We start from the raw sequence: 21097 nt of genomic DNA, 5'->3' as shown, positions 1-21097 counted from the left end.
CTCTCTCTCTCTCTCTCTCTCTCTCTCTCTCTCTCTCTCTCTCTCTTTCTATACATAAATACCCTGGAGTTCCGCAGGTGACGAATTCGCCTGGAATTTCGTCACAATATATATATATATATATATATATATATATATATATATATATATATATCACCGATGGCAGTGGCTGTCAGTCATGGCTATGGACCGATACAGTGCAGTCATACGTCTGTCCGCTTCAACCATACGTATGCCCTTTTTTTACACAAATTTTGAATATTTCACTCCGTCAAAATTACAAATTCCCTCATCAGGCACCCAGAGTGCCTCCCAAAACAATGAAAACTACTGTTCTTTTAAGAAGGAAACCCAAGATGCGTCCTTCAAAGCGAGATCCCAAAAAATCCAAAATTCCTGTGGCCAAACACGTGGCAAATCGATCATCCTCTGCTGAAGACCTTGCTACCAGTTCAGATGAATTGAAAAACCTTGGGACCCAAGGGACATCAAATTCAAAGAATTTAAGTACTCCTGATGCCCGAAGCACATTGAAACAACCTCCGGCACCTCCCATTATCCTGGAAAATGGAAAATTGGAGACCAAAAAATTGATTAACCTCATCGAAATCAATGTTAAAAACCAGGATTTAAAAATGAAATTCAATGGCAACAACACAATCATCCACCTCAAATTAATGGAAGACTATCACAAAATGATTGAGCTATTTGAAAGACATAACTTTAAATTTTATTCTTTTGGGCCAAAAAACGAGACCCAAAAAATTTATCATTAAGAAGCTTCCAACAGCTTTTACCGAGGAGGATATCTTCAAAGAACTGTCAAACAAGGGCATCAAGGTAATATCAGTTCGTCAATTCTCCAAACTTGACGCGGATACAAAAAAACAAATCCGCTTGCCAGTCTTCTGCATAACTGTCACTCACGAGTCTCACAAACATGACCTCAATCAGGGCTCTTCAACATCACACTTTTCAAGTAGAGAAGTTCAAAGAATCAGACCAGCCCATGCAATGCTACAAATGTCAACGATTTGGACATGCCAGCGCCTACTGCCAACTTCCACTCAGGTGTGTGAAATGTGCTGAGGAGCATGATGTCAAATCCTACACGAGCACAACACTAAAGTGTGTAAATTGTAACGAGATCCACACGGCGAGTTTCAGGCAATCTCTAACTTGCCTGAAATACATCCAGAACCAATCAGCAAATAAATTAAAGCAACAGACACTGCACGAGAGGATCTCATCTCCAACAAAGACGAGGTCATCCAAGACTTTCGCTGATCTAGCGAACATGCACACCTTCGGTACACCAAACTTCCCTGGACTCCCAGCCCCTCCAGGGACTCCAAGTACGCCAGCGTCACCTGCCATCCAAATTGCCACAACAAATCCCCTTGTAATTCCCCCAGTGGAAATGGATCAATCCCTAGAGAAAGTCACAAAGATCATTACCAATACTATTAAAGCATCTACTCCCTTTCAATCTCCAAACCCTCACCATAACCCCCTCCCACCGGAGATACTAACTTTAATTTTTTTAAATCGCATCAGAGTCAAATGGCAACATACCAGGAACCCCCTTTCAAGGCACGATATAACGTTCTGAATAAGGAAGTTAAAATGAAAATTATGACATGGAAGCAATCAAACTGGGACAATAAGCTCCAAAACATTAATCCAAATGACCATTCCATCTGGCGAATAGCTAAATCTTTTAATAACTCGGGTAAATTTAAAAATCCCCCCCCCCTGGTGTCAAACAACATCTCCTATTCCGAAGACGATCAGAAAGCCAACATCCTTTGTCTTCATTACTCAAAAATCCATCAAGATACAGCTATGAGAGGGAATAAATCTTTCGAACAAGTCTCATCTAAAGTTACAAAATCCATTATCAATAACACAATTGATACTCGTAAAGACTTCCTCACTGCCCCCAGTGTACTAAACAAACTAATAAAAAAACTTGAAAATAAATCAGCCTCGAGAATAGATAATATTCCAAATATTGCCTTAAAAAACATCCCACCAAAAACCACAGCTTTTATTTCAAATATTTTTAATGCCTGCTTCCGCTTACAATACTTTACTGTTGCCTGGAAATGTGCAGTCGTGATCCCCATTCCCAAACCTGGAAAGCCCCCATCCCAGCCAGTGAGCTACCGACCTGTTAGTCTTCTCCCTGTGTTAGCGAAACTATTAGAACGTATAATTTTAATCAGACTAAATAAGTTTAGTAAAGATTTTTCTCTGATCCCCAAAGAACAATTCGGATTAACAGCCAGCCGCTCTACGTGCCACCAGCTGATCAGAATTACTGATTTCATCAAAAAGTCCAAAGATAAAGAAGAGGATACGGTACTACTCCTCCTCGACAGTGAAAAAGCTTTCGATTCAGTATGGACGAATGGACTTATTTATAAACTTGATCAATTAAAAATCCCAGGTTTTCTCACAAAAATATTATTATCCTATCTTACAGATAAATCCATAAAAATCAGAGTAGAAACAACTCTCTCAAGTAGCATCAGGATTACAGCAGAAGTCCCTCAGGGATCAATCCTTTCCCCAATTCTCTTTAACATTTACATTGCTTCGGTCTTCAACAAAATACCATCAAACGTATCAATAGCTGGATACGCCGATGACATTGCTCGCTGTACAGCTAGCTCATCGGTCCAGAAAGCTATTAATAAGATAGAAAATGCAGCCTCCCTAATCATTAATGAACTAACCAAATGGAAAATCAATGTAAATACTAGCAAGACTGAAGCTATAATTTTCACAAATGGAAAATTGAAAATACGGTAAAAATAAATAACAGCAAAATCACACCGTCCAAAGTTGTAAAATACTTGGGCCTTCACATTGATTCAAAGCTGCTATGGAAACATCCTATCACAGCCATGAATAACAAGGCCAAAATAATTTTAGTAAGATTATATAATCTATTTAACTCACCAGCTTAGAACAGAATAGAAAAAGTGCGGCTGGTCACTTAAAGCGCCCAGAGTCACCTAAATCATACGATCTTTTGTAACTTCCGCCTTAGTTTCGGTCAGTCACACAGCCCCAGCCCTGTGTTTCTCACTAGGCTAATAAGGCTGGTGACAGCCGCTTGTTGTAAGTCCTCTGGTTTCAGGAAAGCCTGGCCCCAGATTTTATAGCGACGGAGTGCTAATAGGGGGCATTCACATAAAATGTGGATGACGCCCTCCTTATCGCCTCCGCACAGTCTGCAGTCTTCTTGTTCTGCAAGTTTCATCTTGAACAGATGAGCTCTGAGAGCTGTATGACCCGTAAGGAGCCCTACTGCTACCCTCAGATCCCCTCTGTGCAACTCCAGAAGCTTTCTGGTCCTAACTCTTAGTTGCCCTCTCATAAGCAGTTTCGCTTGTCTGCAGGTCGCAACTTTCTCCCAACGCCTGACATGATCCCGCTGGAAATGATCTTTAATAAGAGTTTTTCCCACTGCGAAGGGCATGCCAAGCAGGCCGTGTGAGGGCACACTTTCTGTACCCTCCTTGGCCAGCTTATCTGCCTCTTCATTACCCAGAATCCCATGGTGACCTGGCACCCAGGTTACGGTGACCCGGTTGTTTTTACCCAGTGTGTCCAATGCCTGCATGCATTCCCACACCACCTGTGACTCTGTAGTGGGTTTTTCCAGGGCGTGTATCGCCGCCTGGCTGTCACTGCAGATGAATATTTCCATCTTTTTTGTGTCTCTCGCGTTCAGATACTCTGCTACTTAAGTATGCCCAGCATCTCTGCTTGAAAGACGGTTGAATGATGGCCCAGCGGAAAACTCTCTCCGAAGCCATCTTTCAGACGGTAGATGCCTGCCCCAAAACTTTCATTGAAGCCAGAGCCGTCCGTAAACCAGTAGTCCTCTCTTGGTCCTGGTTTACGTTTCGAGTCTAGCCACTCCTGTCTGGGTGGTATACTCGTTCTGAAAGTTTTCCTGATCTGATACTTCCTAGGAATCCTATCCGTCTTACCTATGAAGGGTCGATCATTGATTAGGCTAAGCCTTGTATGGCCTTGGCCCGTCATCTTCCATTCTAGTTGGCACCTTAGTCTATATGCAGTTGTGGTAGCACAACTCACAACCCTAAGGTCGAGGGGTGGGATACTGAGTGCTATTTCTAGCGCCTCAGTAGGTGTCGATTTCATGGCTCCTGTTGCAGCCCTCAGGAAGGTTCCCTGTAGGCTTTTCAACAGGTTCCTTGTTTCCGTCTTACTCACCCTCGGCCACCAGACGACCGCAGCGTATAACAGTCTCGGAAGTAGAACTATTTGGTAGAGCCAGAGCATCATTTTAGGATTGAGTCCCCATGTCCTGCCCACAGCTCTCCTGCATGCCCACATAGAGGCAAACACTTTATTTCTCTGAGTACAGATATGTTCTTTCCAGCTGAGTTTATTATCCAGGAGGACACCCAGATATTTCACTCTGCTGGTGTAGTTAATCTCCGAGCCATTTAGCTTCAGAGGTTGGATCTTTTCCAGTTTATAATTTCTGGTGAAAACCAGGATTGTTGTTTTGGCTGGATTTACCGATAGGCCAGTTACCCTGCACCAGTCCTCAATGATATTGAAGGCTGTTGCCATCAGGTCCCTTAGCACCCTCAGAAATCCGCCTTTCACAACAACTGCCACATCATCGGCGAAACCGATGACGTGGAAGCCGGCCTCACTTAGTTGATTTAGAAGTCCATCTACAACCAGGTTCCATAGCAGGGGCGAGAGAACTCCCCCCTGCGGACAGCCCCTAGTCGGACGTCCCTCCACACATGCCCTCCCATGTCCTGCCGACAGTCTTCTGCTTTTCAGCATGTTTTGTGTCCAAGCAATGATAGTCTTGGACACCTGTCGTTCTTCCATGGCTTTTTCTATAGCCGGATTCGAAGTGCTATCAAAAGCCCCCTCAATATCCAGAAAGGCGCCTATGGCAAAACCCTTGACCGCCAGTTGTCCCTCAATCAGTCCCACCAGGTGATGTAAGGCGGTATCTGTTGATCTTCCCTCTCTGTATGCATATTGACAGGGGGAGAGGGGTCTGTCAGCCAAGGGCCCGGCCTTGATGTGTCTATCCACCAGCCTCTCCAGGGTCTTCAGGATGAAGGATGTGAGGCTTATAGGACGGAAGTCTTTTGGTTTTATATAACCGGTTTTTCCCGGCTTGGGAATGAATACTATCCTAGTCTCATTCCACACACTAGGGACATGTTTCAGGGCTATACTAGCTCTGAGTATCTTGGTTAGGGGTCCCGTGATAGTCTCTATCCCTTCCTGTAATAGGGCTGGGTAGATCCCGTCTGGTCCCGGTGCCTTGAAGGGTTCAAAGGTTTTGATGGCCCACTTGACCCCCCAGGGCTGCACTACTTTATTTGCCAATGCCCAATCATGGGTTTCGTAGACATCCCTCTGATTTTGCATTGTTTCTTTATCTCTCTCCTGGGCCTGTATGAAGCCTGGAAAGTGGGTGTTCATTAGGAGTTTCAGAGTCTCTCCCATGGTTTCCGTGTGGCTGCCATCTGGTGCCTGTAGGCTCCCTAGATATGGAGTCTTGTTTGTTCCAAGGATTTTTGCCAGCCTAGAGGTCTCCGATTGACTCTCCACATTGCTTGTGAAAGCCCTCCAGCAGTCCTCTTTGGCTGCCTTTATTGCCTTGTTGTAATCTGCGAGCAAGCCTCTGTAAGTTTTCCATGCGTCTTCCTTACGGGGGCCCGCTCTCATGTTCTTAGCTTTGTTAAAAGCTTTTCTAGCTTTGCCCCTCAGCCCACCGAGCCTCTCTGACCACCAAGGAGTCTCAGTGGGCTGCCCTTTCGGGATAAGCTTGCAGTTTGTCTCGAAGGAGTCCATGATGGCCTGGTTTAGGGCAATCGAAGCCTCCTCCAGCTGCTTTTTGTTGTTAAATCTGAGGATGATATCCCTGAGATTGTCAGATAGACTCTCTCGGTAATTTCCCCAGTTTGTTCGTCTTGGGTTTCTCACCCATTCCGTTTCTTTCACTGTGTGGATGGACATTCTTATGGTTTGATGATCGGACGCTGAGAGGTCCTTTGAGACCCTCCAGTCCCCAATCATGTCTGCCACTCTATCCGTCCCCAGAGTGATATCTATGACCTCCTGTCGTCTCCGATCTATGAAGGTAGGTTCTGACCCCCTATTAAGGATGTTTAGACCGGCCCCCATTATGAATTCCTGGAGGCTTTCCCCCCTGCCGTTAATGCCGGTGCTCCCCCATGCTACATGGTGCGAGTTGGCATCACAACCTAGCAGGAGTTCAAGTCCCCTTTCCTTCACATGGTTGCATAGGTCCTTTACTTTTTTCGAAGGAGGTGGTTCAGCCGAGTCATAGGGCATGTAAACTGACCCTACAACCAGGCTCATTTCCTCGCCTTGTCCCAGGCCCAGATCCACTTGTGCCACAGCCAGGTCTCCCTCACTAGCCTGTGAACAGAAGAAAGAGTCTAGTCCTTTAATAACAATGCAAGATCTAATTTTCTCCTGAGTGTTTGCGTGATAGATTCTGCCACAACCACTGAGGCCCTTAATAGCATTGTCCACTATCCATGGTTCCTGGATCATTGCTATGACAGTCTGCATCCCAGCTAACAGCCTGACTAGAGTAGCCGAGGCTGCTTTGCTGTGGTGCAAATTTATCTGTACAATGTGCACCCGGGTTGCAGCCATAATGATGACTACTTTCCTGGTACCTCTATGTACCCTTCTTCTGACTTTCACCACGGTCTTTCGCAAGCAGCTTGACAGTAGCTTTTTGAATCCCGCAGTGCAGTCTGAAGTTGCAGGCTTTCAGAACAGAGAGTGATCGGTCGTCTATCAGCGCAACGAAGTGGGCACTTTTCGCGTCCCTACTCTCACTGCCCCGAGCGACAACCCACTCTCTGGCCTGCAGTCCTGCATTTTGTTTCTCAAGGAAGCACAGTGCTTCTTGAGCGGTTAGATCTGGGTCTTCCACGTGTAGTACAACCCTGTGCTTCTTGGGAAGCTCCGAGGCTGCGACCACACGTACAGTAAGTCCAGCTATTTTGTTTTCGGGGAAAAGGCTTTTCAGCCAATTTCCCGTTTCCTCATCAGTGCAGCACACCATTGCCACACCTTCTCTTTCCCAGACACCGTTGAAGGTGGGTGCTTTCACCCCGTCAGGTAACGCCAGAATGGCCCTCTTCAGGAGTTTCTTCACCTCCGTTACCTCTTCAGTGCCCAGTTTCTGATCCGGATATGACTCCGGCATAACTGCAAACTTGAATGAGCTCGTAGTGTTCTGAGCATATGTGCCCTGATCCTGCGTTCTCATTCTCTTTTCTTTCGGTCTGACTGAGGGGCTTGGCGTAGTACGCTCTGATGGAAGGCGTTTTATTGCCTTCCTCGTAGCCCCCTCCCCCCTTCCCTCATCGACCTTCGCTGCTGCATCCGTCAAGGTTGCAATCGCCCCCGAGGTTTGATGCAGCTTGCTCTCCTTGCGACGTCTTCTCTCGGCTCCACTCAGTCTGACCCGATTCACATCGGTACCAGACTGGTCAGCCTTGTCAGACTTCGTGTGTTCGCCATCGCTGGCCCCACCCGAAGTTGCTTTTTCAATATTAAGATTTTTTAAATTGGTTTCCATTTTAGTCCCACGAGTACCGCGGTTAAGCGTTTTCACCTGGTGCATTGCCGCGATTGCCCAGGGCTTGGCTTGTCTCGGGTGGGTTACACCCAAGACTACTCTCAGAGGTCGCCCAGGTTTCTGAGAGGCACCGTTAGCGACACAGCTCCCCCTGTGCCACGCATCCTTAGGCACGGTATGGCCGAGGCCATGGCTTACGCCGCTCACACACATGGATTGGGTGGACTCCTCTTAGTGACCGCGGGCAGCGGTAGTCCTTAAGACCTCCACCGCCCGCGACCGAGCCCCCTCACTACGACAAAGTGGGAACCCAGTAGAGGGGGCACCAGCCCTTAGCCAGAGATTAAAACTCAATCTCTACAAAGCTTTAATTAGACCTGTAAGCACCTATGGCTGTCCTGCTTGGCACAGTGCAGCCAACGTGCATCTGAACTGTCTCCAAGTTACCCAGAATAAATTTCTTAGAATTATCGGGAATAAAAAAAGAAATACCTCTATCGCGGATCTCCACCTAAAGCTTGGCATGCCAACCATAGATGAATTCATTATAAAATTAAATGATAACTTCAAGAACAATTTAACATGTCACCCAAACGAAAAACTTCGTTTTATTGATATAAACAAACCATCAACGTGGTCGAAAAGAAGATCGAAATAATACCCTCTCCTCCACTCCCACACCTCCTCCCTCGCCCTCCCCTCTACACTCACCCATTACTTATAAGGTTTTTTTACAAGTAACTTTTCCTTATAAATCTTAAATCTTCCCCAAATCCACAACTGTACTTTTTGAAACATAAACCACACACATCCTTTATATTAGGTATGTGGCTAAGGGCCAGTGACCTAGATTATACACATACAATTTAGAAACAATTGTTTTTTTTTATGTACAGTGCAAATGTATATATAATGTTATAAATGTTAATAAACTATTTCAAAAGCAAAAAAGGTGGTGGCTGTGTGGTTAGAGCATGGGATTGGCATGCGGGAGACCCGGGTTCGATTCGCGGCTGGGGGGCCAAAATTTGTGACACTCTAAATCTCACCGTTTCATTTTTCGAGCGGGAGTCTCGCAAGAGAGGACTGTACCTGGGCAGGTCTTTCCCTCAAATGAGGTTTTCCCTTGTCTTCCGGCGAATGCGGTACAGGGAGTGGGGGGCGGGAAGGGAACAAATCGTAAAAAGCCGAAAGAGTATACGAAAAAGACAAAAAATATATATATATATATATATATATATATATATATATATATATCATCAATAAGATGATCTATTTGTATTTCATTTCCAGTCGGACATACGCTTCAAATCTTAAGTGGTCGTGTTTTTCTAGCATCTCGATCGCTCTACACTGAGAGAAAAACAAACACGTTCTTAAACATGTCTTGTTGGGGCCTAGAAAATCGTTGGCTGAAAATTGCCAAAAAAGAATTTGTTTGGTTCGAATTTGAAAGTCTCCAAAATGAATAATTGCTCTACTTTCGACAACAACGAAATATTTGGTTCAAGAGGCGAATAATTCACACAAGACGGTGCCTTTTCAGGATGAAAATATCTCATATAGAGAAAAATTTATCAATAAATATTTTGTCCCTAAGTCACAAGATTGCTATCATATCATTATTATTGTTTCATTTAAGGGTTCATTTCTTGTCTGTAATTATTAGCTAGCCGAACCGAAAAACTACTACCCTTTGTTTCGCATAAAACAAACCTTTTTCGGGCGTAAAATACGTATGGGAGTATCGAATAACGGAGGAGTATTGCTGGAAATGATATTTCTTGCGTATACAGAGAATGAAATTTTTTTTGACCTACTAATTTTATTGTGGCGACGAAAATTTTTCATCTCGGCGTATTCTCTGCATGTTTGGCTCAAAAAAATTCTTTTTTGATGATTTTCAAAACACCACCCAAAAAAAGTACTGATTCAAGTCGACGTCGGTTTGATCCTAACCGATTTTCGGCTTGATTCAGACCGAGTGACTCGGACTAGGCCAATCCGAATTCCGGATCTGAGATAAGTCGAAAAGTGGTTTATTTCAAGTAGAAGCGGGTCTAGCCGACATCGGTTTGAATTGATTCGAAAAATCGGTTTGAATCAAACCGAAAAATCTGCTTAAATCAAACCGAAAAACGGAATGCTGCGCGCCACGAAATTAGCGTGTTTTAGGTCCCGTGACACAAAAAACCCTTCTTTTCGGTTTTTTTATTTTGTTTTCGTTTTTTTTTTCGATTTTCTCATGATCTATATAATGGATCGTAAAACGGAAGCTTAACTTTGTTCTTTGGAGTCTCACGACTATTTTGAAGAAAAAAAAAATCAAATCGGATCAAAATTGGGGAACGAGGAACGTTTTAAAGGTAGAAACATGAAAAACGACGTTTTCCGTGGAAGTATGGGGCAAAACTCATTGGGTCCGGGATTTTTCCCACTTTTTAACATATCTCATCGGCTAACTAAAGTCGCTCAATAAGTCCCTAGATCCACCGAAGACTTTAAAATTTGACCGGGGTCCCCCCTTAAGAACAGGAGTTTCTAAAATCTAGAAACTAGTTTCTAAAGCTAATCCACTTTTTTTCTCTTTTCTCTAGTAGGAAAATTTATTGTTTATTGTTTACATTTGATAACTCTTATTGGCAAACAGATCAACGGAACAATTACACCAAGGTGTGCCAAGGATATTTGAATCTTCAGTGTGACTACAGAACTCGTTTTTGTGGCATTTTTCGAGTAAAATTAGAGGAAATTACATGAATGACGAGGTATCTGAACACAACTCAGCAAGATGAACAAGCTTCATTGTTGTGAAAAATGCGGTTGCCATTTTTAAAAAAGCGCTTTGCGCTTGCAGCTGCCAAGCATGAGCTTGAAAGCTCAAAATAATGAATGCGTCGAATGTCCCCCTCGAAACCCTACAATTTTTGTATCGAACATTTTTTTGTTACTTGCCCGCCTTAGGAGATATTTGGCCGCATTTTTTCAAATGGGACACCCTGTATATGAAAAACTCACCGACGAGCTACGTCGACTACAGGGGGCGGGGGGAGTATTAAGTTCTTGATGTACACCCCCAAATTTGGAGAAAAATCGGTTTGCATCAAACCGAAAAATTGGCTTGAATCAACCCGAAAATTCGGTCTGAATCAAATCGAAAAATCGACTTGATTCAGACCCATTTTTCGGTCAGACCGACTTTTTTCGGGTGTTGAATATCTCAAAAACTCCTCAACTGATTTCAATTTTTGCTTCCGAAAGGAAGCATTGCAATCGTTCGATTTTTCGATTCTGTAATTCTGCTTAGAAATCATGTAGAATGATTTGAAACGTACAAATACGAAGTTTGAGGACCATGTGTGTATGTGCGGATGTCCACCTGGTGGTCAAGTTTTAGAAAATTGAAGGATTAAAAGACTAAAATGATTTTTAAAAAATGTCAAATTTTGCCAGATTATAGGTATTAATGAGGACTAACTCTGTGCCAAATTTCAGCTCAATCGATTCTGTCGTTTTGGAGAAATCGTCATTTGCTTCTAAATCGTTTTTTCCAAATATCTTGTAAACTATCCATCCGATATCAATTTTTTTCTTTCAAAATATTCGTCTCGATGCTTCCTACCTCAATCAGTCAAAATATGCATACCCGTCCGTACAAAGTTTTCGAGATATTGCGATTTTTCGTTCAGCATCCTTGTTAGCACTCTCATTTTCGGAAAAATCAACATAACAACTTAAAATTTGGCATCAAGTTTCCTCTTCCTACTAAAATGTTTCGTATTGATGATGGGCTGAATCGGCTGGTTAGTTTAGGAGATATTAAACTTTGTATCCAAAGTGATTTTCTTGAATATGTTGTGACGTTGAAACCAGATTAAATTAATTCTTTCTCTAAAATTTCAAATTATTTTTCCAAAATAATCTAGTTTCAATGCTCTTGTAGATTTAAATCACGTACAAGGTGGATTTTCCACAATAGATGCCTTTTTGGCATGAAATAGTATTATTTGTACTGTTCGGGCTAAATTATATTTGTTCGGGCTATTTTATCTTGGTTTGGGGCCAGATAAATCAAAAGAGATATTTCCAATAATAAAAGAAAATAATACTTATTCAATATATTAAATTGTTGTTCGGGTCTTTTAACACAATATAGTTAGTGTGAAATTAAATCAAAACTAATCACAAAAGAAATATTAATGAAAAATATTCAATAAATAAAGTACAACTGGTTGTGTATTTGAGGCGTCCCTCAAAACACCACGCTTCCACTCCAAATTACGACGCCAATTTTCCCGATTTTCTAATTAGCAAAAATATAATTCAAAATAACTTTAAATTCCAAAAATATTCTTGTTATAATATTCCATAGACTTTACTTAATTTTCGGGATAATTCTCAGAGTCGATTCGTCGTCAATTGCTCTGATATTCAAAGATGAAATTTAATTAATTTCGATTTTCTCCAATTTCCCACAATGGCCAAAATGGCGACACTAGAGAAGCCAGTGACGCTCCGAGCTTTCCTATGATTTCCCAACTAACTCGGCTATATAATTATTAATTTTTATGCAGTAAAAATAATTTCCAGCTCTACTCTACTTTTCTCACTAGTTATTCCGCGAGGACCGTTCGATTTTGACACGATCTCCACAATTACAATTTGCCCTCTACCACACGTAATTTCTGTTATGTTTACTCACGTGAGTGAAAGAGGTTTATTTCTCTCGATTACTTGTATTTTTCGCATTTCCTTGACATTCCTTGACTTTCCCTCGTTTCCCTCACTCCTCAAGATGTTCCTGAGGTCTGAGATACACTCATGAGATTGCTAACTAATGTCTTAGCTATTTACTAATTACTATTTACGAGGGGTTTGTCAGTCTTTGATGTCATCACGCAGAGTCATGCAAAATCGGGCTCTTCTCCCTCATCCGGGGGGTCAATCTTCACTCTCATCCCCATTCCACCAATCCGGCTCTTGTTTCCTTTGTTTTGGCCAATGAGATGTATTCACAATTAGTAGTTCTATTCACAAGAAATCAGGGTCGAGTGTCGCGCCTTCACGGCCAAGGGTAAAGTTGAGTGAACTATAGTGACGAGGTCGATACCCCTTTTATCGACCTCACTATTGATGAAAACACACATCATCACTGTTGACAAGCATTCTCCCGTTTCCTCGTATTTCCATTCAGATTCGCCATGGAAAAGTTCTGGACCTGCGCTGACAATCCATTGATCACCAGTAAACATCCAGGTATTCTGTTGTGTGAAAATTTTCCGGTTTATCATTCTGGGCGACATAACCCCACCTGTCACAACAATGGTCAACGTGAGTTTTCTCCAACGTTTTTCCAATCACTCGTACTCGTTCCTTCGACTAATATTTCCTCATTCACGTTCCTCAGGTTGAGTTGAGGACACTTATTCATACCTTCATGGATCCACTGCCTGAGTCCTGAATAACCACACTCATTCAGTCAGGCACCAATGGTTTAGTCACTGAATGCATCTCCTGACACCGTCTGTTTCTTCTCGGATATTCCCGTGAGTCTCCGGGTTCTTCTCCACGAAAATATCCTTGATAATGTTTAGAAAAGCTTTGTAAACTCTTCTTGTTGTCTCTCAGCGAGGTGGATGGATATGAGATAGCTTGTGCTCTTCAGTGTTGAGGATGTTCTTAGACTCCGAGATTATGCACATTGTCTCATACTATTTTTACAATTCCGGGCCATTAGGGTGAAAGACGGAGATATAATATGCTCCCTAACTATTCAATTACCTATTTGATTAATTTAACAGTAATCTTTTATTATTATTCTATTTTATAAGTGACCCTCATCACAATGTCAAAAACTACTCTATCAATTTCTTTTTTTCTTCAGAATATTCGTCTTGATGTCGTCTATCTTGATGAATCAAAACATTTAGACCTGTCCATATAAAGTTTTCGAGATATTTTGATTTCTCTGTTCTTTACTCACGAAGTTTCCTCTTATCACTGTAACGCTTCGTATTGAAGATGGGCTGAATAGGTAGCTTCGAAGATATTCAACTTTGTATGTAAATGGATCTCATAGCGCTTTTCTTGGCGTTCTTACTGCGGCAGTAAGCAGGCTGCGCAGTAAGACAACAACACCATTGTCAGTTGTCACTTGTTTTACCGACTGACGAAAACTTAGAAAACACATCAGAAAATAAAGTCGCTGTCAAGAAAGATGAGCTGCTTACTGCTGCAGTAAGCACGCCGAGAAAAAAACCATTCGGAAGCCCGCCATCAAATATCAATGTGCATCAATATATTGATGCACATTAAAACATCATTCAGTAACATGCTCACTGTCATATGATCGGTGCCCCCTGCTTGTTTTTATACACAGTATTTTCATTTATCTCTGTATCAGTATTTTGGCGGGGTTGTTTTCATAGAAAAAATTGATGTAATTCTGTATTTCCCTTCACCAGTCAGTCCTGGAACAAAAAACAACATTAATGACGTACACCTGATACGAACAAAAATTATGTGTTGAATCTTTGAGCTTTTACAAATATATAAAAACTCGAAGAGGGTATATATGGCAAGGGTACATATTATAATGAAAAATAGGAATGCTTACTCAATCATCAAATTTTTCACAATATCAATGCGAGATTGAGTGGATAACTTGTGTTTTATCACGTTGAATACGCAATGGAGGAATTGACGGAATCTGTAATCATTCAACGCATGATAATTTAGAAAAGTGTTTTCACGTCTATAGATTTCAGTTACGGTTTCTTAAATTTCATTTGTAAATTATATCGATGATTATAATTACTATATATGACGTATATATTGGTGGATTTTGCTGATTTTTAATTAGACATACTGATATTATATATGTAAAAGTCCAAGAGATGAATTATGTATTCACATGTTTCAATTGTACAATGTTTAAAGTGTAACATGTGTGGAATTGGAATTTTTGTCGCATCCCAAATTCCCAAACGAACAAGTTCGTTCGGTTTTCTTGCACTTAATATTACTTTTTATTCATTATAAATTGGGTTCCTTTCACTAATAATTATCAGCAATGAAATAATTCAAGTCATAATTATCCGTGACAACAGTCTCATAATCATCGCCGATTAACGAAGTAATTCAACAATGCGATATGTCAATTTGAAATTGTGCATTATTCGCCAGCAGTCATGATGAGTAGCGAGAAATCACTCTAATCCATCAATTTTTTTTCAGAAAGAAAAAGACTTAGAATTAACCGCTCGAATTGGCAAAGAGCTTTTAACCCACAACCAAAAGCTCGAATCAACAGTAAATGTTCTGGAATCTGAGCTGAAATCGGCGAACGAAAAAATAACTCAGTTGAGCCACGAGCTGTTGAAGAAGACTGAGTTAATCCAGATTCTCACCAATGATGTGGATGAGTCGGGCTCGGAGGGAGGGACTCCTACAGGTCTCCGAGGTATCAACCTGGACCTCATGCAGCGTCGAATCTTCTCCCTGGAAGATGAGAACAAACAATTAAAAACCGAATTTACGCGTTTGGTGAAAGATGCAGATGATTGCGAGGCACAAGAGGCCAGATTAGTGAAGGACATTACGAATCAGTTAGCAAATGCTAACATGGAGGTGGATGGCATTGCAGAGGAACTGGGTCGTCAAAAGGAGGAGAATCGTTTACAACACGAGCAGATAATTAGTCTCTCTGCAAAATTATCAGAGACAGAATTACGTTTAGCTAAGTTACTAACAGAACACGATGAAATAGGGGAAACTTTGTTGATAACGCGAGAGAATCAAAACGCTTTAGCAGCTGAGTTGGCTGATTTCAAAGAAAAATATGCGGAAATATCGCATTTATTGGAGGTGGCACAAGATGAGCTTCGAAAGCAACGAAAGAGGGGACTTCCAACGGTTAGAGGCGGCTCCTTGTTCCCATCTATGGGCGCTGCACCCCAACCGGACTCGATAGCATCAGAACTTGAGTCATCTCTTTATTCTGAATTGAGTTTAGATTCTGGGATTATGACGGATAGAGTTCCAACGTATAGGAAGGTATTTGAGACTGTTAGGAGTGTAACCAGGATCTCAAGTACCCAGGAGAGTAACCAGTTTCCGAGGATTGGGTCGCTGATAACTTCAACGGTGTCCACGGGATCCAGTGGACCTAGAATGAGCTGTGGACCCATTCGAGGGTATCTAGACTCTGCTGGACAGAGCGATAATGAGGGATCCTTGATTGTTGACCCTGAAGAGTATCCCGGTCCACATCCCACTGGAGTGCCAGGAGCTCCAGGTAAATATTAACTTTCGTGTCAAATCATTGCGTATTAAACCTCTCAGTGCTCTCTCTCAGTACGAGAATAAATTTCAAAAAATGCTCTGTTTTAATACCCCGAGATCTTCAAAATTATCGGATATTTCCCGACAGCTTCGTTGCATAGCATCGAGAGGGAAAAGTTTTGTAGGATAAAAATCACGAACGTCAAGCGTGAGTGATTTTTCTGTAAAACTCATCCGGATCGATGATACGTAAGGAAACTTGAGGGAAATATCCGATGAATTTTGAAGGTCGTGGAATATTCAGAAGAGAATTTCCTTATTTCTTGGTTCGACCAATCAGAGTATAGTGGTCCAGGTGACGCGGCACCTTACACGAACATCTCACAAAAGTATAAAACAATTGTTTAACGTTGTTATCGATTTCTCGTAACGAATTCTGACCAAATTGACTCATTTTTAATAACTCTTCATATTTAATTCAATCAACATAACCTTATACAAGCTTGTTCCACAAATTGAGATGTCAACATCAGAGACAACAATTGACAGGAAACTGTGGAATTATCGTTCATTTACAGATACGAGATGAACGATATGAAGACATATTCGTAGCCTGGTGAACTATCAGTAATAATACCACGAGACCTCCAAAATTATCGGAAATTTCCCGATTGTTTTGTTGCGTAGCAACGAGAGGGAGAAGTTTTGCAGATTAAAATCACGAGCGCACAGCGCGAGGGATTTTTGTGCAAAACTTATCCCGATCATTGATATGCAGGAAAACATAAGGGAAATGTTCGATTAATTTTGGAGGTCGAGTGGTATTCGCCGGATTATTTTTGGTAATCGGATTCTTCCCAAACTGAGTCATTTTGACTTCCTTCATGACTTTCTTTCACTCCACAGGATAATATTTGACAGTTATTTGGTTAGAGAAACAATTGCAGAGCTAGAGGGAAATTATCAAAAGCTACAGGGAAATTATCAAAAGCTAGGGGGAAATAACTGCTGTAATTTTAATTGGGAAGTACTTCATGTTATTAAATACTGAACTCTGATTGGCTCAGCGAAGGGTAAATCCGATTACCAAAAATAATCAGCTATAATACCCCAAGACCTTCAAAATTATCGAATATGTCCCGAATCTTTTATTGCATAGCAACGAGAGAGATCAATTTTGCAGATTAAAATCCCGAGCGGGATTTTAATCTGCAAAATTTCAGATCTCTATGAACTCGCGCTGCGCGCTCAGGATTTTAATCTGCAAAACTTCTCCCTCTCGTTGCTACGCAACAAAACAATCGGGTAATATCCGATAATTTTGCAGGTCTCGTGGTATTACTACTGATAATTTACCGGTCTACGGGTGAATTATCAAACTGATAATTCCACAGTAGCATATCAATTGTTTTCTCTTCTTTTGACAGATATTCTCTGCGTTTTGGTGAAAAGTGTCACGTAATCCCGAACACCACAGTCTGGTCGACTAAAATTAGAATTGCGAAAATTGTCCTCCAAATACCCCTTGACCTTCAAAATTCATCGGATCTTCCCCTCAAGCTTCCATGCAAAAAAAACGAGTATGTCACGTTCCCCACTAAAAAAAATGGGGAGAATCTACCTTTTTTATGACTCCATTCCTTTGTCCCTTGCGTTTCGATTTCATATCGGCCACATTGGAGAATGTCAATATTTGCCAACGTAGAATCAATATTCTGAAGATCTTGAAGACAATCGAAGTATTATCAGTCCCCCACCCTCATCCGTTTACTTCTATCTACTGAACTAATTAAATTTTATTCATCTCTAGGAGCTGCAGACCTCGAGGCAGCCCTTCGTCGTCTGACCCCTGCAGAAGTAATTGCCCGCCGGGCATGTTTGAGCACGGGCACAGGCTACAACTTCGACTACGATGGAGGGATAATTCATTCACCACCAACCTTCCTCCCTTTTGGCTGTCGCACTCCTGACAGTATAATGTCGACAGGGTCGAGTGGAAATCTCTCCGGCTTCAGTAACAACTCCGCGGGTTGGCGTCTACCTGAAAAACTCCAGATAGTAAAACCCATGGAAGGCTCTCAGACTCTCCACCATTGGTCTCAACTAGCAACTCCTACTCTAGGAGGTCTTCTCGAGGAACGACCTGGTGTAAAAATTCGAGGAGGACGAGCTCTGGAGGATTTAGGGCTCGAAACCTTCACATTAGCAGACTTAGAGGAAGACGAAGAGTACTTGAACCCTGGGAAACTTTTCCAAGATACAGGCTCAGTTTACACCTTCACAAACAGCACAGTCCTTCACCCAGAGGACCCCACCCATATCACTTCGAGCGTTATCGGTTCAAGGGGCGCCACAGCTCCCAGCAGTGCCATAAATTCAGGTATGTAGTGGTTGTACAATTATCGTTACATACAATTAGCCGATTGAACTGAATTAATTGGTCGAACGGTTTAATCTTCGATGATACTTTATGTGTACTCATTAAACATACAACGAAGAACTAAGAACGAAAATTGAAAGGAGTATGGAAAAACGAAGGAAGCAAAGGGAAATTGGAACACATCTCAATGATTATAAGTGGCTGCGGATAGGGACGAGAGAGTGAATCAGAAAGTAGAATTACAAAATTTCGGTATTTCCCCTATTTTGGTCTCCCGTAACTCCTCCCGGCCACTTGCAATTGACGAAGTATCGTTCATGTTCCTTTGCCTTCATTAATTTTCCTACATCAACTTGAATTTAGGTACTCAGTTTTGAATTTTCTCTTTTCAAATTACTCTATTCGCAACCTTAATCCAAGATTTTTCATTTTTTATTCATTTTTGACGTGGATACGTCTATGTATTCATGTGGGGCGGGAGGGGGGGGGGGCTTTAGCGAGAAAAATCTGTGCGGTCTTTGAGAATCCTAGAACATTTTAGATTTGTCTCAGAAATTCCAGATTTTCCTAGAAAATGATAGATTTTTCTTTAATTTTTTTAATTTTTCTTGAAAATTCGAACAAATTTTCCAGTTTATTTAAAGAAATAAATGATAATTTTAAGGGATCTTTATCACCGATCAGTAATGCACCAGCGGTTGGTTATTATTGCACGAAATAAATAAAATTTGTGATCCGTCTTAAAATTCGCAAGGGTGTTTGCAAAGAGTATAGACTAGAAATCCCCTTTGCGGATTTTTATGGGCGTCTGTATTCTTTGCCGCAGACTACGTATTATATGTCTATGACGGTAGCCGAATATTTTGCGAATAGCTGAATGAAATGCCACGTTCTCATTGGTCAGAGGGCGTTACCACGCTGTGAAACACTATTTCATGAACAAAACACGATCCGCGAAGTAATGATTTTCCGCAGAATCTGATAAAAAATATATATTTCTGTCACAAGGCCGAAAAAACTTAAAAATTCAGAAAAATTGTTTTCGTGTCACGGGACCTGAAAATTAATATACACACCTCGCCATGGAAAACATATCACCCTCTCCCATGTGCTTGCCATCCTCGCCTTCGGCTCGGAAGGCAATCTTGCACGTGGGGGGCGGTGATCTGTTTTCCAAGACTCGGGCATATAATGATCTTTTTTCCAAGGCTCGGGCATAATTTTTTGGCACTGCTGCTACGTTCACCTCGTGTCGAAAAGTGCCTTTTACACTTTTAAAACTAAACGAAAACGGTACATTTCGGCCACTTGCTGAACGTAACATCACAGTTAAAAAATTCCGTCTCACTCGTATCGAAATATACGATTTCTTCACTATCTCCGTATACAGAAATATACTATATGTCCGTTAATGGCGTTTGACGGACAGTGTGACGAAAAAAGTGCTTATCATGACGAGACATTGCGAAATCCCTAATTGTTCGAATCTCTCTATATAAATATATACAATGAAAAACTGTGATGTCCAGTGAAGGAAGGGAAACCCATAAATATCTATGCGTAAAATGATGGCAACATCAAAGATATAGCCACCCGTAAATTTTTGTTCTTCAATGAATAATATTCTCTGACGAATCACCCTGGCATTACCTGAATATATTTTTTTACCGTGACTAGTCGGTTTCAAATCCATTGTTAATTGTATTCATTATTCAGTTTTTGGTCGTTAAATCAGTTCTGATCTTTCATAGGTATGAATACGCCAAGAACTCTATCACGACGTAATTCAACGTCAACGTTCTCTACAACTCTCGGTCTTGCCAAAATGTTGAATGAACGCGGGATCAAGGCAGCCACAGCTTCTTGTATGGCAACCCCTTGTAGTGAACGTAACTTCACCCCTACGGCAACACCTTGCAATAGTCCTGATGGTACTCCACCCCCATCTAGACCTTCTACCCCTGATAATAGTCCAGTGGGCTTCGGACTGTTTTCAACTGGTGCTGAACTGATTAAAAGAACATTCGGGAGTGAACCTACGCAATTATCGCAGAGTAAAAGAAAACGTAAAACGACACTTTCGAGGTCTGAGAAGAAAGCGTTGACTGGAATTCGATTGGTGGAGAAGTTAGAAAGAATGGGAATTGATACTATAATGGCCACTGCTGGGGGGTCCTCTGTGTTGCCTCTGGCGCTTCAGGGGGCTCTTTGTACTAGGAGATCTGTGGACAGCCCCATGGCACAACTGACGTTTCTCAAGGGGTCCATCTCCTCGGAGAAATTAGGTTCTGCATCGTCGTTGCTCTGTGGAGATTTGAGTTTCAATGAGATAGATGAGGATAAATGGGAAGTGACCACCAACAAGCCGGTAGTTGGAGGGAGGGCCCAAGCCGGGAGGCGAAGAGGGGGAGGGAGTATGAGACCTGATTTAGGACAGGTTACGAGCGCAGTTTCTACATCAGTAACCAAGGAGTCTACCACACAGTCGACATTTGGGGTGTTGAGTTCTATTTTGTTNGGGGGGGGGGGGGGGGGGGGGGGGGGGGGGGGGGGGGGGGGGGGGGGGGGGGGGGGGGGGGGGGGATTTGCAAGGAATCGCCTTTATTAGATGATATTTCATTATGGGAGTTTCTACAGTTCGATAAAAATGCAATTAATCTACAATTTCTTTTTGTTAATCCAGGAATTCTAATTCAAATATGTTAGCATGACAAAAAGCACAAGATAATAAATTTGCTTTTCAATCTTTTTTGTTTTTTCCACTGAATAGTGGTAACTGATGTGGAAAT

General features: G+C 41.9%; 1 protein-coding gene across 1 annotated transcript in view; it reads left to right on the top strand.

The window, feature by feature from the left end:
- The window catches only part of LOC107045530 (trafficking kinesin-binding protein milt), a gene marked incomplete at its 3' end in the record, with an annotated part of 72930 nt that extends 52095 nt beyond the window's left edge, over positions 1-20835 (top strand). Inside the window, exons 3-5 of the mRNA XM_015267835.1 lie at positions 14882-15941; positions 17739-18308; positions 20060-20835. Coding sequence (XP_015123321.1) covers positions 14882-15941; positions 17739-18308; positions 20060-20835 — 2406 coding nt within the window. The remainder of the gene's footprint in view (positions 1-14881; positions 15942-17738; positions 18309-20059) is intronic.
- Positions 20836-21097: the final 262 nt, after the last annotated feature.

The sequence above is a fragment of the Diachasma alloeum genome, unplaced genomic scaffold (genome assembly GCF_001412515.2).
Source record: "Diachasma alloeum isolate Michigan unplaced genomic scaffold, Dall2.0 Dall_scaffold_00981, whole genome shotgun sequence".
NCBI lineage: Eukaryota > Metazoa > Arthropoda > Insecta > Hymenoptera > Braconidae > Diachasma > Diachasma alloeum.
The sequence above is the reverse complement of the archived record's forward strand: the minus strand, read 5'-3'. Positions and strand labels throughout refer to the sequence as shown.